This window comes from Ciona intestinalis, chromosome 7, assembly GCF_000224145.3.
Source record: "Ciona intestinalis chromosome 7, KH, whole genome shotgun sequence".
NCBI classification, from domain to species: domain Eukaryota; kingdom Metazoa; phylum Chordata; class Ascidiacea; order Phlebobranchia; family Cionidae; genus Ciona; species Ciona intestinalis.
The window spans coordinates 921,157-947,237 of NC_020172.2; the positions used below are offsets into that span (position 1 = coordinate 921,157).

The window sequence follows — 26,081 nt, forward strand, 5'->3', positions numbered from 1 at the left end:
TTTGCAATTATTATAAGGTGATGCTGTCTTTATGACAGGTTAAGTATTTAATTTAGAAAGATGACAGAAAAAAACAGTTTCTTAGTCAATTTTAAATGTGGTAGAGTGTAGGGTTTTTTCCACTAAGCGCATTCTCTCAATGCATTCAGACCTTTGTTCAGTGTTAGTATAGCACTATGGGTTGAATGGGTGCCATGACAAAAATGGTTGGTACACACACCATTTAGAGGCGGTTTTACATTTCCAACAAAACGCGATTTAGTGCGTTAACACGTGTGCACAGAATTGAACAAGCAATATTAACAACAGACTGTTTTTTATGTTCTTTGTATTATATTCATATGAAATTCTCTGCATAACGGTAAGTTGATTGTTTAAAACAATCACACCAGCAAAGTTTAAATTTTTAGTGCTACTGTATTCAGTTTTATTTTAGATTTAAGCCAATGGTCCATTACTCTGACACCCAGGCTAATACAAATCAAATAGTGACTATTGGATTAGAGCAAATTTCTGTTAAGTGTCTTTCCCAATGATGATACGCCTATCAATATTTGCCCGGTATTTTTCAATTATGATCCGCCAACTGTTGAGGAAAGGTTTGGAACTCTTGCTGTTATCATTGTCAAAACTTGATTTTTACTTTTTCAGGTTGACCACACGATTGTCATGTATCTTATGAACCCTAAGGGAAACTTTGTGGACTACTACGGCTCGCGATCGGTTGCTATACAAGACATTTATAACGGCATAAAAAGAAATATGGAAAACTATGAGCGACTACACGCATGAAACCGTTCGATCCAAACTAGCTTTTAGTCATATACCCATAGCGCTTGTAGTTAAATCGCAGTAATAAACTAATTCCCGTCTACAAGATTGTTGAATAACTTTTTATTTTCATGTGGGGTGAAGATGTGCTGTAAGTATTTAAATTTAATAATACATGAATTACTTCTGTACTTTTGGTGTGCGCACACCCTGTAAGGTATTAGCTTATATGATTGTTTCCGTCAGCTTCAATATATACCCACATATATGATAGGAGAAAAGGTATGGACTCTCTTGTTTCTGTTAACATCATCTATATACAGTAGGGTGGGGGAAGATGGGACACCTTTTAACTCTGTTTTCTCGTCCCATTTAGCAGTTAACAATGAACAATCAAACATTTATAAATCTATATCTTCACGGCTCCCATAGACCGTTGTTAGTTGTTTAAAATACGATCAGGATATCTGGACTTTATGTGCTAAAGATGTCCTATCTTCCCCCGCCTTACTATATATTGAATTAACATTATTAAAAAAGTAACATTTTTTGTGTTACAACGTGTATTGTTTTAAATATCCTCTGTCTTTTCAAGAAAGGCGAGCTCTTGGTCACTCTCCACTTTTTTTTCTTTCAATTTTGCCCATGGCTGCAATTCACATGTCCCGAACCAAAGGAATACTAATAGACCGAATGCAGATACTGCAGAAGTCACATAAAACACAGTTCTCCAGTACGGGAGCGACTGTTTAAAATAAGAAGTTAAGACATCGTAGAACTTATAAATCCAGCCTACGTTTAAAAGGGCAACTTAGCCTGCACAGGCATAAACTTACTCCATCTCCAAGCATAACTCCCACTAGCTGTGTCGCAAACAAAGTCACTACACAAGTCATAGCGTTTGATATGGAATACAAGATTCCTGAATACGAAGCTGCCATATCAACAAGCGCAACGCGGTACCCGGCATCTGTAATAGAAAGTGTCGGTGACATGTTAGATACGGCTGTGTTGGATAACTATAGAAGCTTTAAACGAGTATAACGTTAGATTGCCCACGTTTTCATTCTTTTTTCTCATGCCACTTGATGAAAAACAAAGAAAAATTACATAATTAAATAATTGTGGCTCTAAAAAACAGGATTAGGAAATCTGGGATTTAGATTTTAACCGTACCCCATTCTACCCCACAGTACTATATATATTAGGGTGAGGTAAGATGGGACACCTGTAATATCCAAACATCCTGATCGTGTTTAAACAATTAACACCGGTCTATGGTAGTCGACAGGATATGGTTTTATAATTCTTTGAATGTTTTTGTTTACCCTAAATGAGACGAGAATGCGTAGAGTTAAAAAATGTCCCATTTTCCCCACCCAACTTTATACTTACAATTGCATCCCACGAACATGTATGACGTACACAACAGTACGATGGCAAGAGTATGGTTGCAACCAAATGAAGGCAAAACTAGAAACGACAAGACTGTACCTCCCATTCCAATACTTGTAAACACCTGCAAATAAACAACTTTTACAAATTTGCTCGTCAAGTTAACTCGTATATGCTTTTTTGAGGGTTCTTTCGAAAATATAGCCTATTATACCTTTCGTAGTAAAGTCTTTCGTATTTTTGTCTTTATTAAGATAAAGTCGGAGAGAAAACCACTCGCTAGTAGACTAAACATGTTTAGTCCGTATGGTAATGAAGATAAAATCCCAACCTGAGATATGGAAACAAATAAAACTAATTGCTCATAGGTTATTAGTTAGGCAAGTTCGTAAAAGCGTCCAAGGTTTAAATATTCTATGTGGTGCGTGATACACCTACTTACAAACGCTTTACTTACATTTTCGATGCTGAAGCCCAACACATTGGCAATATATTGCGGCACCCAACTATGTGTGATGGCAGATGCCCAATTTTCAGCTAAATGAGGCACAACAGTCGACCAGTATGGCTTAGAAGTCAATATCTTACGCCATGGTACAGTTTTAAAACTGGCTGTCTAGGAACAAACGTAAGAAGTTCCGTCGAATGAGATAACGATACGATGTTTAGCTTTTTAACAAGCAAATATAACTACTGTAACCAAGACACACACAGAATCGTGTAATTTTTTTGTCAGTCAAAATCCTAGCTAACCAGGAATAGTGAGTAGCTTTAGATACCCACATGCCGCTAGGAAGTCATAACATATATAACTGCAGCAGCTCACCTGCAATCAGCTCACAAACTATCAACCTCCAACACGGGTGTCTATAAATACCTTTGTTTCTACAGATGCTGCATCCGAAAGGCTTTTCGTTATGTAACTTGATTCTTGTTTTGAGATTCTCGGATGTTTCAGGGGCGTGTCGTGAATTAACAGAAACCAAGCAATCGACCACAAGCATCCGACACCGCCTATAAAATAAGATAGTATTTAAATTGCTTAAATATTTAATAGCGTAATCACCTGCCGCATAAAACGTGCACTCCCATCCAAAATACGAGATGATGAAACCGGCAAAAGTAAACGCCACTACGTTCCCAGATGCTACTCCAGTAAAGCTCAAGGCAATATGACGAGTATTTTCACACGGGGGAGACCAAGTCCCAATTGACTGCATGATTGTTGGCAGAGTGACTCCCTATAGAGTATATACAGTATTGTATATAGCACAAGCATTTTTGAGCACGTAAGTGGATATTATATCCCTTTTCGTCGAAGAGTTGTTCTTGTTGTTGTTTTTTTTTGTGCGACTTTTTCTGCACCTACCTCAATTCCTATTTCTAGCAATTGTTCTTTAAAAAGTGTAATCTCTCGATTGAAATCAATTCATAAAATATATTCATAAATTGTATACTGAGTTTAAAGATTTAGAGCCACATAACTAGCCAGTAATTAACGATTAAGCTACTGTTATGTTTGTTTAAACGTTTGACAAAGAAGGATTTCTGTTTCTTTAACTATTCGACGACAAAAAATACATACGACCGCTTGCGTACCCAACAAACGTTTTTAAGCCACGACTTGCTTCATTAATGTATATTTACAAGTCTACACGTGGTGCAGGAGTTGTACAAAGCGTATTTACACATATTAACAATCGCTCGATTCCCATACAACATAAGTCATCGTGTGTTGTGAATACATGTACAAATGTATTCTAACCCATTGATACACGGTAACAAATGGCGACTAAAAACCGCTTTGTTAGTTATTTCTGGTTTGTTTTTTGATCGATTGTACTCGTTTTAGTAAAAGGATTAAAGAATATTATGTTAATTGTTTCAACACGTGCTTACTCATTAATGATTTGCACTCTTGTATACGTGTTGTTTTTTCTTTTGTTAAAATATTGACATTACATTCGAACCTGGAGTAAACCCATTGTTATTCTCAATGCTACCAACAAACCGAAGCTTAGACGAGCTGCTGGTGGTACGAAGAAGGTTAATATTGCAGAAAGTAAAGATGTGACACCAAGTGTGATTCGAATTCCAAATTGCTGCGCAAGCCAAGCGCCTGGAATATTGGAAAGGGTGTAGCTGTACCAATAACACGAAAGCAGTAGTCCTTGTTTTGCCAATGACCAATCAAACTCGCCTTCCTGGTGCAAAACAAAACAATTATATGGCAATCTTGATGCAAAACAATTATACAGTAGGGTGGGGAAAACGGGACACTCATAGCACATAATATCCAAATACCCTGATCGTGTTTTAAACGGGTAACAAACGGTCTATGGAACGTGTGTGGTACGGTTTCAAAATTCTTGGAATGTTTTTGTTTGCTACCAAACTGGACGAGAAAATAAAAGGAATAGGTGTCTCTTCTTCCCCCACCCTATACTATATATAACTTATATTTTTTTCTAAATTCTATACACAATACGTCCCCTATATATAGTTATGCAATCCAACTTACTTGATATTGTGAATCTTGTTCTTCAGTTGTATAGTTTGCTTGGTTACGGGGGCATACAACGGCAGTAGTTAGTAAACTCGCCGTGTTGTTTTGGTTCTTTTCGCTTATAGACGAATTACTAACCCCAACCATCGAGATAAGGGCAATATTTAATGAGTTCCTCAACAAATAAAGATTAACTGAACCCAGAGCTGCCATAATCGTAACAACATACCGAGCTTTGATGTAGCAGCCAGGCGTTGGCTCCTAAAATGCAATAAAAACACATATTTAAGCACAGTAAAAACATGTATAATGCACCAACAAGATTACCTCTTTCAATTGATTTCATTACTTTGCTTGGCCATGCTATTTATAATTTCTCAATCTTTTTAACTTACTTCAGTCACTTTATATAAGAATAGTATCATAACAGAACAAAAACTAAAAAAAGTTTAAGTCGGCGAGATAAAAAGTGAAACAAACGATACTGGGATACCTTATGTTCTATTTTCTCGTCTCATTTGGCAGTAAACAAAGAACATTTAAAAAATTATAAAACCGTATCTTTACGACTCCCATGGACAGTTGTTGATTGTTTAAAACACGATCAGGATATATATTGTATATCATGTGGTAAAGGTGTCCCGTCTTTCCCCAGCCTACTACAAGAGCACAACCCACAAGTCAGTTTCCAAAAATATTGATTTAGTGGCCGATAAAGCAACAATGATGTTATATGCGGCGTTTCCGCTTCCTATGCTTGCTGCTATATAGCATATATCATATATTAATTTTCGAGGTTAGGTGCTTTAGCACAGATGAGAGGGGCCATTCATGAATTTGTCAATGGCCTCATTCATGAATTTGTCAATGGCCTCTCTCATCTGTGCTCTTATAGACTGAAGGCCTACACTCTTCGGACTCATTTTGACCGCTTTATCAAATAGCAGATGTTTGGTCGTTTTAACTTTGATTGTCACCACTAACCACTACAGCTCACACAGTATAAGTCGATAATAACTCCCACCATTTCAAGAGAAAACAACCTCTTAATACATTTAACACTGAAAAGTGCTTATCAGAATAAATAGTAGGGTAGAGGAGGGTGAGACACCATTAGACTTACAACCCAAATATCCTGATCGTATTTTGAACAACTAACAACGGTCCATCCGCGTTGTGAGGATACGGTTTTATAATTCTTTGATTTTTTTGTCTACTACCAAATGGGACGAGAAAATAAAATGAGTAGGTATCCAATCTTTCCCCACTCTACTATATATATATATATATATGTATATATATGGTACAACCGAGGTTTCAAGAGCAACTCTGTCTTTTCAGAGTTCCCACGGATTCTTCTAATTTAAACTGCTTGAATTATATTATATTATATTTCTTGAACTATCGCATATATTTTAATGGTGTATAGTCTCCAAACTAACTAATTTCTTTTTTACTAAAACTAGACTCATCAGCTGAATCTATGTATAGTTTACTTTACATAATATCACAGTCGAGCTAACTAGAGCGGAAGTTTCAAAGTGCACTGAAGTAAAAATGTACTGAAATGCACGGTGAGTATGGGGTATAGAGCAAGCGCACGCAAGAGTGCGTATATACAACAAAACTCGCATCGCAGGAATTTAAAAATTCGTCAGCCTTCAGAAGCTGTTGCAGTCGCATTCAAGTTTCGCTTTGACGTCGACGGGGTATCTTGTATTGTGTCGTGCAACAGTGTGGCGTCTGAATCGTTGTCAATTCCGCGGACATTTGTAACCGCAGGCGGATGCACATTAAAAGCGTAAAATCCAACTCTGTCCTTTAATAGATAAGGACCCCACCTTTTGTTAGGCCTACAGGCTGACTTGATGCGCTGAAACGTAAACACTTGGTAAAACAGGTCTATTTGTATAGCATTCATTTTCGATTTTGTGGGTGTGCAAACGAATTTGAATTGCTAGAACGTATATATATATATATACAAAAACACAAAAAATGCTAGAACATATATACCGTGCATAAAACTGTACCATTCGTGAAACTGGACGTATACCATGCATAAAATTGAACAAATTTATTTACATACCTCTAGGAAAGTGCCTTTATTTCGTACGATCTCTCTAATTGCAAATATTGGAATGCACATGACGCTTGAAGCGACTGTGAACCAGCCAAGTATATTTGCCCACAGTGGGAAATTGTACTCGTCCAGTTTCAGAGGTTTGTAGTCCGCAATACTGTATATTAGGATGAACTAAAAACCGAACGACTATTGGTTAGTTTGTTGTGTGATCACATAAACATATACTGACCGTCAATACAGCAGGAGATATAACAGACCAGGTAATTTTCCAATAAGCGTTCGGTTTATGGCCGGTCATCATTTTAATGTCTTCACAAAACCGGTTTAATCCTGTTAAACGTTGTGTGTTTAGTGTGGCAATAATATGGGCACGTAAGTGATGTGTACCGTATATGTAGGATATGGATAGCATTTCAACAATGGCGCAAACAATCAAGGAGTACGAAGCCACGTAGCTGTCCAAGAGGTGAAGATAGAAGAAACCACCCTGTAACATTATATATACATTAAAATGTGTGGGGAGCTCGAAAACTGGGTATAGGCCCTTACCTGTGTAACCAGTGGCAGTCCAATGAGGAAAAGAAATATACAAACCACCAACGTGAAAAGACATTTTCGATGACGCAGTTGGCGGGGACAAGCGTCGGTCAGTGACGTCACAATGGTTTCAAGCGTAGCGAACTGCTCAAAAAGGGCGGGTTTAATCAAAACCCTCGCGCGGCGTATTCTGCTGTGCAAAGCGTTACCATTGTGTCGAGTCCTAGTGTGAACAGCATTAGAAAGAACAGGACCGACCACACAGGAGCAAACGGCATCTGAGATAATGCTTCTGGATAAACAACGAAAGCAAGGCCAGGACCTGCGAGTATTAGATAGAACTGGTAAAAGCTAAATCCAATTCTCGGAATGTAATGAATTTAAAGGTAAATAGACGCCATACCATCTGCGGCAACTGAAGCGATATCAGTTTTGAGCACATGCGCCATGAATCCAATCACTGCAAAGATGGTTACACCAGCGAAGATACTCGTGAAGGAATTGGTAAGTACAACGATCACTGAATCCCTGCATTAAATAAGATAAAACTTTTAGACTGGTAATATTCACATTTTTTAAGAACTACCGTTTTGAGAACTGCAAACATAAAATCGACGCGTGGGCTTTTTCCAAAGGCGAGTAATATAATGTTAGTTAATGTATTCAAAGCTAATTGCTAATTACTCGAATCAAACATTAAAAAACATGCTCAAATACACAATCATATTTACACAATCAGGTAGGTTACCGGTAACAGTTGTTGTTGAATTTATTGTACGACGATAAAGTAATCAAACCACCCCAAGATGCAGATAAAGAATAAAATATTTGGGTTGCTGCGTCTTTCCACACCTGTGGTAAAAGTAACATTAGCTTTTCAACTTTTGCACTTAGTATTCTGAAGCTGTACGTATATGTCTGCGCTAAAGTGTAATTTTAACGGCTAGTTGACTTTCGAATACGGAAAATGACATTGTCTGATTTTCGCTATGGGTTTATTATGTCGTTTTTTTAATATGCTTATGTTGTACAGATGGGATAATGGGATATCGTTAGCATCTAAACATTTCCTAATCGAGATTTTAACTTCAACAATGCTATTTTTGAGTTTTTGGGATATGGTTATATAATTCTAAATTTTTTTTTGGTTTACAACCATATAAGACAATAAAAAGATAAAATGTCCCATTTTACCCCACCCTACTAATAGTCTTTTGACATCACTTAACTTGCGGTCAAAGCTCATACCTTTGCTGTAAGAAGTTTTTCCCATCTCGGTTCAAAGAAGTAGCGAACTCCATCCATGGCTCCGTCCAATGTTAAACCTCGTATCAACAATACAGTGAGCACCACATACGGGAACGTTGCAGTGAAATATACGGCCTAAAATAAACACAACTTTTTTTTCTTATTTTTGAAAATTTTACATTTTTTCTCGATAATATTGCTGGTTGCACAGGCGTAACACGGGTTTAGGGATTTAATATTGTGCATGAAAATTCTTTATTCGTGAAATAATATTAGGCAATTTTATTTTTTTGCTACCACGCTTGGAAATCTTGCATATAGTGTTGTGGGGTATGGTGGATAAGGCCTAAACACATAATATCCCATATTTCCTAATCTTGTTTTGAACAAATACCAAGGCACTTTTTCAGTCGTGACAATACGGTTATAACACTTTTAAAATATTCCGTGTTTACTATCAAATGGGACGTCAAATAAAAAATATGGATTATCTTATCCTACTTAATATAATTAAAAAAAAAACTTGTACTGCTTACTTTTCCCGAAGACTTAACGCCTTTTATTAGACATGCATATATGATGACCCATGCAAGGAGTAAAATTAGTGCCAGTTCCCATCGTATCTGCAAAAAAATTGTAATTATAAAACAAAACGACAGTCTATGGGATTCGCAAGGATATACGGTTTTTGGGACGATAAATAGAATGAAAAGGTGTCCGATCTTCCCCTCGCCTATTTATGATATAGTCTAACAGTTTATCGTCTGCGAACTTCCAATTATAACTAAGAACGTACCTTTCCAAGATTTTCAATGCCTTGCGTCTTTTCCAGTACTTTGTAATTCCAATATTCCTCACTCGGACTGATGCGGTGTGCCATTGAGAAATTTGACGTAGTTGTGTTGAATCGTTGTGAATTATTGAAACCGGTTTCAAGAGATGAGGGAAGAGTAAAATTTAAAGTCACTACAAAGTAAAAGGTAAGTTTAATCGGTACAAAGAAATGACACGTACAAAGCATATTTTTTTATCCCTTTGAATACAGTAACAGGGTAATTAGCAATCTAAGGACAGTCGTTGGACATCCGCGCGAAAACTATTTAAAAGTGTCAATAATGCGTGACCGCTAAATTATTAGTAGTAGTACAACAGTGCGCTTGAATGTTTTCTATATGGGTGAGGTCCTGCGGCGAGTTATGACATATAGGACCTGGGATTAGCCCAATATATACGGTGAAATATATGATCGTTTTTCATATACAAACTTGTTTAGCAATATCAGCCCGTATCGCCATTAGTTAGTCTAATGGCAGGCGTATTGTAAAGTTTGGTTGTGAAAATGGTGTTAATCTATATTGTTTGCAGCTCGCCTTGAAAATCTATTGAAAGTTTTGTGTATACAGTCATGGTATCAAAAGCGTATTGTATTAATTGGAGTTATTGTTAAAAGTTAGCATAGTAGGGTGGGGTAAGATGAGACATATTTTTATCCCATTTTCCTGTCCCATTTGGTAGTAAATAAAGAATATTTACATAATTTTAAAACGTTACTCTGCGACTCTAACGGAGAATTGTTAATTGTTTAAAATAGGATCATAAAAAAATAGAATATTAGTATTAACGGTGTTCCATCTTACCCCACAGCCTTATCAATATAAGCAAACTTACTGTTGTATATTGAAGTGCTGTGAAGGCATGCAGGAGTGTTCCAATCGTTATTACAGCTATTCCAAGGTAGTTCCGATGTCAGAGAAGAAAACAGAAAGTATAGCGTGTAGCAAATTACAACGTTGTAGTATACACCCACGTATACGGATACGACAACCATAGCAACGCCCAGTCCTATACAGGAAATAATATTAAGGTTTTTACATTTGCTGTATGTTGTATGGATAGAGGTTGGGGCAAAGTTAGTGGGTTAGGGCAAAAATGCAGGTTTTATTCTTATTTATCGTCCCATTTGATAGTAAACAAGAAATATTTTTAAAAATTTATAACCGTATCGTCACGACTGTAAAATAGCCCTTTTAACTGTTCAAAACAAGATTAGGAAATCTGGTATATATGTGCTTAGGGTATTCATCGTATACCCCGCAGCACTATACCTATACCAGATTTTCAAGCGTGGTATCAAAAAAATAAAATTGCTTATGTTATATTCACAATTATATACTGTATTCTCGCGACTTCAAAATGGCGTCTTCACGATACAATCCGGAAATATAGAATGCTATACGGTAATTGTACCCATCTTACTCTACAGTAAACTTACCCTTGACGATAGGCACACCGTTAAACGCCCCCAACGGGCCTTGACTGCAAAACTGACCTAGGGAAACTTCCAGAAAGAATATTGGGAGCCCGGCTAGAACCAGCATAGTGAGATAAGGTAATAGGAAGGCGCCTGAGGAAAAAATAAAGTTTCAGGTACAGCATAAATTTTATGAAACATATTTGGTGCAAATAGGAAGTAAAGTTGTTTTACGAAGCCATAGGTGTAAGAACCGATTATGTGTCATGCTGCTGAACACCAAAGATTAATCAGTTTTACTTGTTTACTACAGTGTTTACTGTTTATTACTTTATCTTTCCCACCCGTATATATTTTATTTTACGCAAAGATCGCTACCGCAAATAAAGTATAGTTAATTTCACTTCATGTGGTCAGGTGGGGTAAAGTAGGACATGTGTTAATGTGGGACAAATTGTTCAAATTTTTTTGACGGCCTTCCATTTAATGATAAAAAAATAAAAATGTTACAGGATAACTGAATCGTATTCTAATGGTTGTATAAACCATAATCAAAGATACAATACTCGTTTAGTGTTTTTGCTCAGATAAAGTTATCGCAATCACTTTTATAGTGAACATAATCACTCATACCTCCTCCGTTTTCGAACGCCAAGTACGGAAATCTCCAAACGTTTCCCAATCCCACGGCATAACCGATCATAGACAGTAAGAATTCGGCTTTGTTGGTCCAGTTTCCTCTCTCTCCTGTATCGTCGTATTCCTGCAATTAAAAACGCATTAGGAATTACTTAAGACTGGTGTTGTGTCAAAGTGGTTAGCGCGCCTGTCTCTAGCACAAGACATTTAATAGAATTTACTCCAACCCAGTAATTTTTATGTGTTGTGGTCGCCATACATTACAAAAAAAAGTTGTAAAATATTCAACCGACAAAGTAACATGTGGTAACTTGTAAGCGGATACACAAGGTGTATGAAACAGAAAACCCCTGTTAATTATTATGACTGTCGTTGCTACACCACACAAAGAATAATGTCAAATTTCTTTATTAACGTAAAGTTAAAATACAGCACGTTTTGTAGTGTTATATTAAATTTATGTATTGTACCGTTTTAAGTTTGGTATACCTAAAAACGTATACCCTTTAGCTGGTGTTGTATATGGTTGCTTTTATTATATACCTATACCATTCCCGTGCCCTCTATTTGCTACAAACGACATCAATATTGATTTAAAATCGACCAAGGTCTAGGGCGCTTAAAAAGTAATTACAATTGAAGTTCTGACACAATCCTACCCAAAATGATTTAATGTACGCTCAATCAATAAGAATACTGTAAATCGAAAAAAATATAGTACTTTGTACGGCAAGTACCATGTATACCTTATCGGTGGTAGAATTTAATTCCCTCATACAAGTCTCAGTCGCCTCATATGCAAATGGTTTCATTTTATGAACGTGATTCATCCCAAAGTATTAAATCAGTTAACGTAAAGATTTTGCATATAGTTCTAAATTATTTTTAAAAATCTATATAACTCTGAAAGCTTACAATGTGGAATCATTTATTTTGTTCTATACATATAAACCATGCTTAATAAGACTTTGTGGTTTAGTTCCTGCCTTTACAGACCTGATCATTACTACAAAACGAAAACTGGCTCGTCACAGCGTAGTTTATATAACTTCATAAACACGCAAATAAAAATCAACATCCAAAACCAACACGAAATAACAACTAATAAAGGAGAACTTAAGATCTGCCGGTGACTTTCAATTCCTTTTAGTCAGAAACACCGAGTCTAAAATAGTCCTATTACGCAAAGTGTTCTTCTGCCTCGCATAGTCTATAGTATACTATGGTGTTTTATATACAACCACTAAACGTCTACCATTAAAAAGCAAAAAAAAAAAGAGTAGAACAAGAGAGTTAAGCTCTAATGATCGGGCACGTTCCATTACAAAATATTTAATACAGAAGGTCTGTAAATACCCATTGTACAAATGTGAAGCCGTGTGCTGAATTGTATATTTATTATACAGCCGCTACGTGCCCAACAAGAACTACTCGATGAAAAAGGATTTGTATAGCCACGACGTGCTCGATTAATTATTAAAACAATGGAACAGACACATCGGTCTTTGTCTATGAGGTTACGCTGGCTCTGTACACTAAAAATGTACGGGAGTGAAAAACCCAGGCGAGCCTAAATCGATTTTTTTACATAAGCAAACGGCGTAAAGATCTATTACGGGGAGCAACTTGAAAAGACCGTTTTTTTGCATTTACATTTTTACAAGTTGCCAATGTTCTGTAAGCAGTTTATATAATTAAAACAGACAGCTGTCGCGGACACGCTGTTATGTAGTTAAAAGCCAACCAAACAAGGAATTAAGATATTTTTACTTAAAATAACTTTAAATAAAGTTATACTTTAAATAAAGTTATTTAACGAAATTTAACTTTTTTAGATCTTCTGAGCCGACATAGCAATAACTTCGTGCTTGCTTACCGGGTGAATGACACAACCAGCTGGGAGTTTGGGTACAACATCATCGGGCCTACATTTGGAACATCCTTTGCACTTTGTAGTCGGTAACATTGTAGTTGCTGTTATATCCGCGGTCTGTGTAAGTTCTATGGAATTTGCTGAAACGAACGTTATGACTGTAATAACTTGAGGTAATCTAATATTGGTTTTCTGTAAAAAGAAAACAAATTGAATGAATGAGTTTAACGTGTGTCTGAACAGACTTAAAGACGTTCACGTCCGAAATAGTATAGCAACGTCTCCACTCTGGTGACTTTTAGTTCTATGGGTATAGTAGTCTATATTGATCCACTGCGCCGGTTAAAAAAAGACAAGAAAACAAATTTAACAATTACATTGAAAAAAAAACTACCATAATTGCACATAAAAATTAACCTAATTGTACATACCTCATGCTTATTATGCCACCTTTAAAATATTTTATTACACATGCCACAACACGTGGCAGGCCATGCATATGAAAATATTACACGGATTTGGATTATATCTTTTGTGGATTGATTGTAATAACACGTATTGTTACGTCACTGTTACCAGTAAAATGAAAATCAGAATTTGGGATGAAATTTCTTGTAAATGGCGTTGTATATTTGTGTATATTCTGTTTTGCAATTGGATTTTACAGTTTGATATATATATATATGTGTGTGTGTTTTATTGCTTATATAATATATAGTATGCCTAAATTAAAGTAGTTTAGAAAAAGTATGACGGACGTTTTACTAAAATGGTTATATCATAAATTTCGTTTAACAGGAATATCTTATAATGACGTAATATACCAATTATGACGTAACATACCATTCTAAAGGTGAATGAAAGCTGGGAATTTTTCTTAATTTCCGATTTTGTAAAACGGAAGTATTGAATATTTTTACAATATTTAAATAATTCTTGCAATGTATCGAAGTCAGAAAGATAGAAGCAAAAAGGGTGGTGGGGACCCTGGTGCTTGGACGGTGCAAGATCGTATTGAAGAAGTCCGGGGTAAGCTATATTTATGTTCAATCTGAACAAGCACACTATGAAATTTTCCATCGATCGTTTTCAACACAAAAATAGACCTATTCCAAACGCATTTAAATTAAGAAAAATGAAAAATGAATATGCGTTTTTATATTCCAACATTTATTCTTGCGTTTGGTAAAATTACGAACACTGGCCGATCCATGCATTTTCCGAACAAACTAGATTTCTTGCCACCGGATATTTTTATTCTTACTGTCACGTTTTTAACATCGGCCCTGCGTTTTTTTGGGGGAGTGAACAAAGATTGTTTATATAATTAAATTTTCCTCGCGATGCTAGAAGAGGGTTGGCGATTGTTATCAACTTGATTAGGAAATATGGAATATTATAAGCTTAAGGTATCCCATCTTACCCAACCCTACTGGATCTGTACTGTCAGAAGTTAATACATTACTCACTGAACGCACAACTTTTTTGTGACTTCTAGGTAAACTGACCCTCAAGCAGCGTGACCAGGCAGCATACTACACATTCTCCCAGAACGAGATAAAAGAGAATGAAAACCTCATTCGTAACCTCCGAGCGGAGATCAAAGAGAAGCGGAATCTACAAATGATGAGCATGAACGCGGATGAATATGTTATCCGGGAAGGTTTTACGAAAGACAGGGAGTCACAGCTGGCAATGCAAAAGTAAAAATAAATAAGTTTGAATTATTAGGGTTATCCCTAAACACTTTTATACAATTTATTCTTTTTTGTTGTTTATTTTTATTACACGAGTGTTCTGTTTCTTTTACCCGGTGTGCGCTATTACGGGTTTCCATTTATGTAGTCATACTTGTAGAGAGTGTATTTGGCAAGAGTACTTCGGGTAAACTCTGTTTTTAGGTACACTGTTGCAAAAGCAATAACGGAGAAGTATGAACACGTGTTCGATAAAGCAGCAGTTCTTAATTCAGCGAGGCATGAAAAGGAACGGAAACAACGAAAAGTGCGAGAGTTGTTATTTGTGTTGAAAGATGTGAAAAGTTTAGCAAAATCGAGCGAAGAGGATAAAAGCAGGTGTGTATATATGTCGGCATGATATAGTTTTATTGTGAGGTATGTATAGATGTTTTCTTCAGTTAGTACTTTCCTTACTATAAAGCATTTTTATCTCGGTGCTATTAAGCGGATATTTTGTTCTACGGGGTGAGATCGGATACCGATGGCACCTAACATCCTATATTTCCTGATCGTGTTTTCAACAAATTAAACGCTTTTTTAGAATCGCAAGCTTCGGTTATAATATATAGTTCTGTAAATGTTATTTGTGCACTACCAAATGGAACAAGAAAAGAGAAAGCAGCATGTCCCATCTTACCCCACCCTAATATATTGTTTTGTTATCCAACTATATACTACTTTAGTTAATATAGTTATTACTTTACTTTTTTGAGCTATCCCAGTTTATGATTTGTGCTTTCCTGCCACAGCCAACGGGTTCGAACGTTAACTACATCATTGGATAAAATGAAGATGAAATGCAGCTCAGCAAAGTATGTTCAGAAGACATATAACCAGGTAATACGGGAAGAAAACTCGCCTTAAAAGTTTAAAGACCGATTTCCGACTGTATTTTATAAACTGTGACACATCGAATGTTTAAACTTAAAAAAATGGTCTCAAAATGATTTTTAGGCCTCACTGATACCCACTGTATATTTTTTGAGGGTCAAAAGTCGGATGTTTGTTTTTAAAATTCAAAAAAGCGCAAAACAGTTGAAAAATACCTTAGAAACTGTGCAAAAAGTACTGCGTACGTTGTTAGTGCTTATACCTACAATCTCAGCTGTCGTGTTGCTTGGTATTTTGTATGCCGATTGATAAACAGCAGCCAGCCATATTGTTGCGAACGCTATCTAAAACTAGAAAAATTTTATATAGTGGGGTGGGGGAAGATGGGACACCTTTAGCACATAATATCTAAATATCCTGATCGTGTTTTAAACAATTACTAACGGTCAATGGGAGTCGTGATGATATAGTTTTATAATTGCTTGAATGTTCTTTGTTTACTACTAAACGGGACGAGAAAATAGAGGTAAAAGGTGTCCTGTCTTCCCCTCCCTACTATACTTAATTAATACGCAGAAAAAAAACAAAAAAAAAGTTCCGGTACAAAGGAACGAGTGGTAGGTTGGGGTGAGATATTCCAAATGTTTTCTTTTTCTTTTCTTGTCCCATTTGGTAAAACAGCAATATTTGCAGAATTATATACCCGTATCCTTATATACGGCTCCAAAACAGCGTTGTTAATTGTAAAAATACACTTTTTAAAAACAGTGTGTGTTGACTATATCCATCCTACCCCACAGTATGGCTGTGTGAATTAGAGACAAAAATATTTTAATCTGTAATTTTTAAATGTTTGTTTTAAAGATTCTGTACCACATGGGGCGGGACAGTTTGACCTTACCTGGCCGACTCAGTAATGTTGAGCAAAGTCTACAGAGCATTCAAACTGAGCTGAAGAACGAATTGGTTCAAATTCAGAACGATGCTAAGACTGCATACGACCAAACTAAAGTGGAAAAGGTTGTTGTAATTTGTAAGATGTTTATATTACTGATGCCCTTATTATCTTGCCGGTTTTTATTTAGGGTTGGGGTAAGATGGGACACCTTTTTATTCTACTTTTTCGTCTCATTTGATACTCAGCAAAAAACATTCAAAGAGTTATAAAAGCGTATCCTCGTGACTCGTTTAGACAGTTATTAATTGTTTCAAATGCGATAAGGATATTTGAATCTTAGGTGCTAAAGGTGTCCCATCTTACTGCACTGCGCTGTACATCGTTGTGGCCTTTCGCGCGTGGTGTTTAACTCATAAGAAAATGTATAAAAAAAAGGTGTTACTATTTTCAACGTTGTCCGCCATGCTAGGACATAAATACTTGATCTTCTGTATTTTAATCAATTAAAACAGTGTGTATATAGCATTTTCTTAAGTTCGATCTTTGTCTTGTTCTGGTCGATATACCGTAAAGTGTCTTGTCAAAGAATACATGCGCTGATGTATATGCCAAAAAGCAAATTCTGTTTTCTCTTTCGCAGGAACAACTTGAATCTAAAATTCTAAAGGGAAAACGATCTCGGGATTCTAACTTGGCGATGACGCGGCGAAAATTCAAGAAACTTAACCAGGAGTCGAATGAAAAGGAAACAAAACCAAGGAAGAGAATACCGAATAAATTCAGCCAGGGTGACTCGGTAAGATATAGGATTATTAATATAGGATTAATAATAAGAATTCATATTTCATGGGCATCAAGGTATACAGTATTGAAATATGCTCACAAAAATGAAAAACGTATCCGTAATTAAAATCCAATACATACAAAATATGGCATACTGTTTGTAGGAAAGTTAGATAAACTGTTGGGGGTTTATATAAAAAAAAATTACGTTTAAAAAATTTACATACGTTCTTAGAAAATATTAACAAAAGATGGAAAGTATTTTTGGAAGAAAGTTCGAACATTCTGGGTCACCAAAAAAGCAATGGACAAATTACAGGAACAGATGTGTGTCAGTCAACCTACCAACATTGCAGTTTGCTTCGAACGCCAAATACAACGGTGCGTAAAACTTACGATAGTAGGACGGGGTAAGACGGGACACCTTTAGCATATTATATCTAAATATCCATGATCGCGTTTTAAACAATTAACAATGTTCTATGGTAGACGTTAGGGTACGGTTTTCTATTTCTTTGATTGTTTTTTGTTTACTACCAAATGGGACGAGTAAATAGAATGAAAAGGTGTCCCATCTTCCCCCAACTTGCCATATAAGATTTGTTGTACTATGTCGGAGTATTATCTCGCAGTACGAGGTTTAATACAGATCATTGCATTTATAAACTCAGTCCAAAATTTATGTTTGGTTCGGATAAGTTAGTAAGTTGGTTAAAAATTAAGTTAGAAAGGCTAATTGGTTAATAAAGGAGTATTATAAGCTCTAGTGGGGGCCATTTATAGTAAAGTATAACGTCGTGTATATAATCCCAGGCACAAAGAGCTTCAAGCGATGGTTAACATATCTATGGAACGCAAGGCTCATTTAACCGAAGTTTTAGGTAAGACGTTGCTTAGAATTATTCCATCTTATAACTGGGGTTTGTACGCTGTTTTTTCGAACTGCTTTAAACGATTTACTGCCAAAGCGTCTATGGCCAAAACGAACGAAAGAAACAACAAATAAAAACCTGTTCCATTCGGCCCAACTTACTATAACTATATAGTCTAGTGGGGAAGACGGGACACCTTTAGCACATAGTATTATCCTGATCCTTTTTAATCAATTAACAAAGAGCTATGAGAGTCGTTAGGATACAGTTTTTTAACTCGTCTTTGAGTGTTCTTTGTTTACGACCAAATGAGACAGAAAATTCCCACCCTGCTATAATTAGGGAAAAGTATATAAGGCAACGATCTAATATAATCAGATGGAATATTGGAAAGTCTGGACGACAAGAAGCGTTGCCATCAAAGCCTATTGGAAGACACTGCAGCAAAAAAAGCAGAGTTCTATAAATGTATTGCTGAATCCAGCAGGACTTTAAGAGAAAGATCGAGTAGAAGTGATTTAGTCGACCGATTAATACTTGATGTGTCCAACTCGACCGAGCATATAAGACACAAAGTGGCATCGAGTAACTGGGTAAAGCTTGTATAAACATATAGTAACGTGGGGTAAGATGAATATAGGGTTGCCCCATAGTGCCAAATTTTCTAATTGCGTTTAAACAACATTGTTTTAGTGTTGCGAGGATACGTTTATATAATTCTGTAAACATCACCGTGTTTACTACCAAATAACACGAGAAAGGGAAATGAAGACATGTATCATCTTACCCCAACCTACTATATTTATCGAGAATGGCTAATTTAGTGACCGAAACAACTACATCAGTCTACGTAAGGCTTTTCAGCTCAAACATAAAGAAGGGTTTGGTCCTAAAACCAAAGCATGTACTTTGTTTTAAAACCAATAGGAAAAGTTCTATTAAAATATAGTACTGTGGGATACCGCCTAAGCCCATATATTCCATCAGTGTATATTAACACACTGTTTAATAGCAACACGGCTATGGTTATATAATTTTTTTAAATATTTTTATTTACTACTAAATGGTACGAGAAATAGGAGTAAAAATGTTTCATTTTACCCTTACTGTGCTTGTATTATTTTCTAATCTGAATATGTTTCTAACAAAAGCTAAAGTTAAAGCTTAAGAAGCATGGCTACGAAATGCCCACTACATTAGACACATCAGCCTTGGAGGTGGCTGATCCGTTTGAAGATCCAGTTACAGCATTAAATGCTTGTGCCGATCAACTTAACAACCTTACTCTGGAAATGGCTAACAGGGCCGAGGAAAATCCAGTGAGTCATCTGCTAGTAGCCTATATTATTGGGTTTATGAGAAAACAGTCAGTATATTTGTATAGTATTGTGGGGGGAGATGGGCCCCTTTGGCACATATCCAAATATCTTGAATAAACAACTCTTTATAAGGTCGTAAGAATACGGTTTTGTAGTTAGGTAAGTGCTGTTTGTTTACTACCAAATGGGACGAGAAGTTAGAATTAAAAGGTGTCCCATCTTACCCCAACCTGCTATAACATATTTAACGAAGGTCATACTTACTAACAGGTGCGAGACAGTCGTTATAACACGGCCAGAATAAGCTGAACTAGAATAAGAGTAGGTCTAAATATTGGGTAAAATACGTAACTGTTAAAACTTACAAGAAGCAACTTGCAGCAGTAACCAAAGCAGACCAATGCTCAAACTTAGTTTTTTTTACTCCGCAGTGATTATGGATGTGACTGTAATTAACAAAGATATAGCTGTATTTTTATATATACCAGGATGATACGGTCGCCGAAGAAGTTTTGAGCGACTGCGCCCAAGATCTTCTTGTATCCATGCGTGCAAGTGCCCCACAAAACGTCCGCATCGTAATCGCTGTGGACGAAGACATTCTTCCAGCTGAAGACTTTCTATGCGACGATGATGACGATAATGATGAATATTTGTCACGTGAGGCAATCCAAAACACAATGCGGGAGCTCACCGAGACTGCCACCATGCGGAAGAAGAGACGGCGACAGCGAAAGGCAAAAAAGTAATAAAATAAACGAATTCCAAAAACTTGGCTGGTTCTTGATTGAAACTATCTTTTTACTATCAAAGTACTAAATTCTAAGCCCCGAACTGTGATAATTAGCCGTACTGTTGCATTACGACTATTTAAAAGAAAACATTCACACATGTGGTATAACACCTAAGAAAAGATTGTCCAAAATTGAAATCCTTCACGTGCATTTTATTTCTGTCACAAATATTATACACACAGACTTTACTTCAAGGGCACGTTTGTCCTTCGCGGATATTTATTGGGTGCGATTTTACGCATGTCCTATATACTACCTTTATCCGCGACGCTGAGGAGGAAACGTTCGGCTAAATAACATTTTAAGACTAACTTTTCTCAATTTCCAAAACAAAAAAAAAACTTTAAACTCAAAAGCTGGTGTACTTTCAAAAAGCAAGACCAATACAAAAGAACAATTTTCAAACAAAGACGCATCATCCTATTCTGGCATCCTTGTATCATATCTCTGTAACATCGACAAAGTGCAAAAAAGCGACGTCCCGTTTACAATGATCTATAAGTCGTATGAGTTTGAAAGGACATTTGAAGTCTGCATACGAAGAATGTTTAGTTTTAACAGATATGCTGGACAATATACACGGTATTGTACCGGGGCAGCTACTACGTACACGCACACCGAACAGCAAAAGTTCAGTAAGAGGACACAGGCAATAGAAGAAAAAAAATGTAACAAGAGTGCGATAAGATTGATAATAGTTTAAGACGAGTTGAGAAGAGGAATTTTTTTGTTGTGAAACTACAGCAATTTTCATTCAGAATCGTTACGTTATTGTTAGGTAAAGTGGGTGCACATTTTTCAAAGTCAGTTTTCGTCGGCAAGTTGGACACTTTTTGCTGCTGCGGATGGCCAATGAAATGCAGTTGTGGCAGAACACGTGACCGCAGACTGTGGAACGAATTTCGTTGCCTTGGCTGAGAATCTGTGAAAACAAGAATTGGATAAATATGCGTTATTTTGCAACTCAAAATTAGGCATTTTAATACACGTTAACACAGAAAAATATTTTTCACTTAGGTCAATTAGAAAATATAGTTAGAAATTAAGCAGTCGAAAAGAAAACTCACCGTTTTTAACGTTTCGAGGCAAACGGGGCAGTTGATTTCAGGCAGGTTTTGGAATCTTGGGTCTATTACTGTCGGTGTTTCTGGGGGAATCATAACACGAGATGCAGATGCCATGGAAGACCTTGCTGTATCTGTGCGTCGTGCAGAAGTAGCTTGTGACGGATTTGAACGACGAATGCTCGATAACGGTCGCGACCGTCGCTGCGTAGTAGGTGTCCTTTCCCGGGACTGAATGGGAAATAGGAGACAAATTTAGAATAGATTGTATATGCACGATCGGTATTAAATGTCATGCGTATTTTATACTGGTTTAGGGCCGTTCAGGAGAGAATTAGCTTGCCAACTACACGATTGGGCATAAGTTAATTATTAAGCTATTTTCCAGTGTATGCGTATCTACGTAGCGGTTTCGACCAATATAAAAATACAGAATGATACATAGCCAGTCCTGTTTTATTGTGAAACCAATCAAATCGACCTGTCACTCATTGTTAAAGGGTACGGTTATATAGGGTTAAAGGTTAGGTTGGGTGTATTTTAGAAATTGTAACCTAAGCGTACCATAGCGACTCGATTGATCAAAAATAAAAGGCTGCGTAACAGTCTGCATGTTATAAATACACTGCAAGTAGCTGTTTTTCTCTTTAAATCTTACTTGTGTTCTTGAGTTGCTTGAACGATCACTTGGTGTGAGAGTAAGGTCGACAAGATCAACTGAAACACTCGAAGTTTCCGTTGCACACGTTAAGTCGACTGTAGGAAAAGTATTCGATATTATAGTGATAATGAACAAACTACATGCGGCAGTAATATTATGTAATGGAACGAAGACAGAAAGCGGGTAAGTTTTGCGATCAACCGGTAATGAAAAATACACATAAAAGGCGGGCTTCTTTCGTTACATAATCTTACTTCCCCTTATGATCGGTAAAACGGGGCATGGCAATACAATGAGTTGGCAAAGTTTAAATACGAGGCCAAATGCGGTACGATCTTGTATGGGCCTTTTTTATTTCATAAGAATTGTAGTCGCGTCTGAACGAAAGTATTGCAATGAGGGTAACTACTACAGAGTAACAGACTATGCTTTTAAACAACCGCAGTTTAAATGTTAAACATCGCAATATAACCACTGACCCTCTGCGGTGTTCTCGCCTTGGTTGTTGTTTATATCCTCTTGATAACCAGCGTCTAAAAGGATTTCTTCCATAACTTCCCTGGCTGTTTTAAGGCCTAACATATGACGGTAACGGGATACCATATCTAGACTACTGTTTTCTGTTGCTGCGATATAGTATTGTCATTGAGCACTCACTAACGTACGTCAGAAACCAATATTACGGGGTAGTTCAGCGGAGATAGCTCTGTTGCTGTGCCTGATGTCGAAGTGACACGACTACAGGGAAAGCTACATGGAGACCAACGGGTTTCTGGAACCGTTGGGACATGTATTGACAAGCTTGTGTTATTTAAGCAGAACCAGCTGATTTTACGTGCTTTGTACGACCAGCTGACTCGGAAGTAGAACGGCGAAACGCGATTGGGCGACGGCAAACCGACCTCAACGACAAAAGGCGAGAGAGGGGTGCGAGAGAAATTAGAAAAAGGCAAAAGTCGCAAGGGTTTACCTATATGTGTGTAAACGTAAAGTTTAAACTTTTGCACTGTGTATTATGGTGTACCGCTTCGTTTCAATTGTGCGCACATTCCGTATGTACAAATTATAGAATCGGTAGTTACATTAAAAGTACTGTGTAGTCAATAACCAGTAGATAGTAGTGTTTTTGTCTAGACTGTTCTGTTTAATTAGTCAGCTTTACACAGTAGTTACTAATTATTCATGGGTTAAACTACAAAACTGTGCACCACAAGAAACACCTTATTTTAAGTACACTTTATATGACGATGTGTAATGAACCAATAGTAACATATATAAGATCCTAATGTGTAAAAGGCAATAATAAATTTAAATACAACCAGATCATCTACAAATATACAACATGGCAAAACTAACAAATGTTGAAATCTAACTTGGTACATGTTTTAATGGACGATTGTTTTAGAGACTTAGTAGGCTGCTGGCTGATGTATAACATTCAAATGTAGGGTGAAATAAAATGTTCATTTTATGATTTTAACCATATAATCCAACATGAGTTATCATAAAATAGTGATAATGGTATTGCCCTTTCCTGAAACATTGGTAGCTAATAAATTGTGAAACTGATATAAAAAAACTTTTTTGAGTAGGCAAAAACACCTCAAAATATCAAACATATATGTTATAAATATAACAAGGCTATGGACCTGTTATTACAGTACAGAAATGACATAATAAACTAACTTTCTATATTCTGTTAGTTTTGTTGTTTTGTTGGGTACAAAGTGGAGCAACACTAAGAAACTTAAAAGTCACCACTCAAAACAAAATCATGTACATAAACTGAATCACTTTCTAACATGGGAGTTTAAGAAACACAACAATAACATTTTACATACAATTCGCTAATATGTTTACTGTATAAACATTAAACAAAACAACTACCATTTTTTTAAGTTTTTTTGGTTTGCAGAGAACACAGTAACGTCAACATATTTTTGATGGCATTTTCTTTCTATCTTGGTAATAGCCACGCCCTACATTACATACACAGAATGCAAATTGACATTTTCTGCCCTTTTTGTTAAATAATGAAGTTAATGAACGTATAAACCCAACACCCAATTGCTTTAGTTAAAACAGACTACACCACCACAACACACCAGCAGCACTTTACATTTGAGACACACTGGTCGAACATGGAAACATAATACATAAGCAGTCTGGTTGTTGGGGTAAGCGGCAATATGGCCTAAATACAATATCCCCACAGAAGGGGTTCACTCATATAAAATTATCATAACACTGAACTCCTTTATTTCTTACCAATCTCATTTTGACCGGATGTTGCAGATCTTCGTCGCCTCCTTGTGGCTCTCGCATTTGTTCCTTCAGTCGGAGACTCAATAATTATGACATCACCACTTCCACTTGAAGTGTTCGATTCTATGCGCGATCTTCTCCTGCCATTTAAAAGCGTTATAACATGTATGTTGGGAATAAATGTTTTTTTAACGTCACATAGCGGGAAAACAGCAGTCACTATAACGCCAGTCTTCTGTTACACTACCTGTCCCTGGATAATGAGTTACCATACACATAACTATAGGGGTAAATATTTTTTAGTATATATATATAATTTTTATTTTTTTGTTTTGTACGACTAACAATTTAGTTAACACCTAAGTAACCACTAAGTTTAGCAATTGTAGCGAACTATTTTGCCAAGGACACATACGCTAACAATGATAGCAGAGACGAATCTTAATACCTTTACCTCAGGGTTAGCACTTTACAATACAACTGAAAGGTCAAAGCAAGATCTCGGGCGTACAAGACAGTTACTTATCGTGTGCGTGTGTACAATTGTTAAACATTGACAAAATAGTGAAAATACAAATGTAATCAAGATACAGTGACTAAACATACTAATTTTGATACAAAACAAAATCGGGTGTTCAACAATACATCCTTATCTATGATGTGGAAACTATTACCTAATATTTAAATACGAAGTATGCAATAGAATGCTACTTGATTTGTTATATTTGATTCTCATGACAAATGCATAAAAGAGTTGTTAAAACATAGCAATTACAAGGAACTTAAGATATATTGCCCTATCCCTATGTATATTATATACCAGTTAACTAGTACGAAAAAAAAACTTAATGGCATAAAAGCATAGAAGAAAACACAATTTCATATTATTACAGTATAACAACATGTGTATACCTAGTTATTGAAGGAATTTCTATCACACTTGAATCAAAGTCGTTTTGGCTCATTTGAAGCGTTTTCAATGTAAAATATAAATGATAATAGTTTTTTTACAATGCTCTGCGGTAAAAGAAACAAAACTGAGTGTCTGAGTCTCATTTGCAGTAAAACCTGGTAATTGGCACACGCATAACTAACACACTATAAAGTTTCAAGTTCGCTCTAAATATCATAATAAGGAACTGAGCTCAGCGGACAGAAACTGCTGACTATTGATAGTGTAAATGGAAAGAATGAGTCAGCAAAAACCAAGGCATTTTTTAAATCGTATTTTAACCCAAAAGAACATAAAATACGTTAAAATAAATAGCATACATATAATAAAATGGGTAATGCGTGAGTAAAAATATTGTTTAAGTTTTATTTTAACGCACATAAAGGTTTGTGAGGCTAGGATGCGTCTTTTCACATGTGGAGAAAAAGGCAAATGTGGGACATCCCGCCACAACGTGTTTTACATGGTGCATGTATCAAGTCGAAAGTTAACATCGGTTTCCCAGTTATTTAATTTGTACCATATTTTGTTAAGTCATGTTAGATGCGGAGGTTTCAGCTATGCTTTAAAGCGTGGCCAAAAATGTTTGTGGTAGCATAT

General features: G+C 36.3%; 5 protein-coding genes across 6 annotated transcripts in view; 2 read left to right on the forward strand and 3 right to left on the reverse strand.

The window, feature by feature from the left end:
* The window catches only part of LOC100180549 (protein SCO2 homolog, mitochondrial), a gene marked incomplete in the record, with an annotated part of 3,512 nt that extends 2,635 nt beyond the window's left edge, over window positions 1-877 (forward strand). Inside the window, 1 exon segment of the mRNA XM_009860633.3 lies at window positions 652-877. Coding sequence (XP_009858935.1) covers window positions 652-792 — 141 coding nt within the window.
* A 399-nt stretch (window positions 878-1,276) lies between these two features.
* On the reverse strand, window positions 1,277-5,113 carry LOC100185825 (sialin-like). Its single transcript, XM_018812359.2, has 10 exons — window positions 5,000-5,113; window positions 4,688-4,933; window positions 4,137-4,370; window positions 3,233-3,407; window positions 3,044-3,180; window positions 2,624-2,782; window positions 2,381-2,497; window positions 2,167-2,290; window positions 1,608-1,741; window positions 1,277-1,516 (listed from the first exon to the last, which is right to left on the reverse strand). Exons 2-10 carry the CDS (start codon window positions 4,883-4,885, stop codon window positions 1,343-1,345), a joined length of 1,452 nt encoding a protein of 483 aa, XP_018667904.2. The 5' UTR covers window positions 4,886-4,933; window positions 5,000-5,113; the 3' UTR covers window positions 1,277-1,342.
* Window positions 5,114-6,214: 1,101 nt separating this feature from the next.
* On the reverse strand, window positions 6,215-14,149 carry LOC100185022 (sodium- and chloride-dependent glycine transporter 2). The gene is made up of 16 exons (XM_002127485.4): window positions 13,735-14,149; window positions 13,307-13,443; window positions 11,425-11,554; window positions 10,813-10,944; window positions 10,209-10,382; window positions 9,337-9,506; window positions 9,077-9,163; window positions 8,541-8,675; window positions 8,041-8,144; window positions 7,696-7,820; window positions 7,502-7,614; window positions 7,305-7,436; window positions 7,143-7,242; window positions 6,985-7,085; window positions 6,759-6,926; window positions 6,215-6,545 (listed from the first exon to the last, which is right to left on the reverse strand). Exons 2-16 carry the CDS (start codon window positions 13,394-13,396, stop codon window positions 6,327-6,329), a joined length of 1,980 nt encoding a protein of 659 aa, XP_002127521.1. The 5' UTR covers window positions 13,397-13,443; window positions 13,735-14,149; the 3' UTR covers window positions 6,215-6,326.
* Window positions 13,405-20,520, forward strand: LOC100183451. Its single transcript, XM_018812599.2, has 12 exons — window positions 13,405-13,424; window positions 14,256-14,332; window positions 14,802-15,006; window positions 15,205-15,378; window positions 15,792-15,879; window positions 16,738-16,893; window positions 17,412-17,567; window positions 17,790-17,935; window positions 18,368-18,435; window positions 18,805-19,019; window positions 19,578-19,745; window positions 20,234-20,520. Exons 3-12 carry the CDS (start codon window positions 14,927-14,929, stop codon window positions 20,492-20,494), a joined length of 1,512 nt encoding a protein of 503 aa, XP_018668144.2. The 5' UTR covers window positions 13,405-13,424; window positions 14,256-14,332; window positions 14,802-14,926; the 3' UTR covers window positions 20,495-20,520.
* Window positions 20,521-20,881: 361 nt separating this feature from the next.
* LOC100182651 (E3 ubiquitin-protein ligase RNF4) lies at window positions 20,882-25,637 on the reverse strand. 2 transcript variants are annotated; one of them, XM_002127649.4, is made up of 5 exons: window positions 25,442-25,637; window positions 24,533-24,669; window positions 22,262-22,359; window positions 21,607-21,834; window positions 20,882-21,461 (listed from the first exon to the last, which is right to left on the reverse strand). In XM_002127649.4, the coding sequence occupies exons 1-5, from the start codon at window positions 25,492-25,494 to the stop codon at window positions 21,303-21,305; spliced, it is 675 nt and encodes a 224-aa protein (XP_002127685.1). In that variant the 5' UTR covers window positions 25,495-25,637; the 3' UTR covers window positions 20,882-21,302. The 2 variants fall into 2 exon arrangements, with proteins under 2 accessions (XP_002127685.1, XP_002127744.1); XM_002127708.5 differs by lacking the exons at window positions 24,533-24,669; window positions 25,442-25,637 and adding an exon at window positions 22,744-23,052.
* Between the last annotated feature and the right edge of the window lie 444 nt (window positions 25,638-26,081).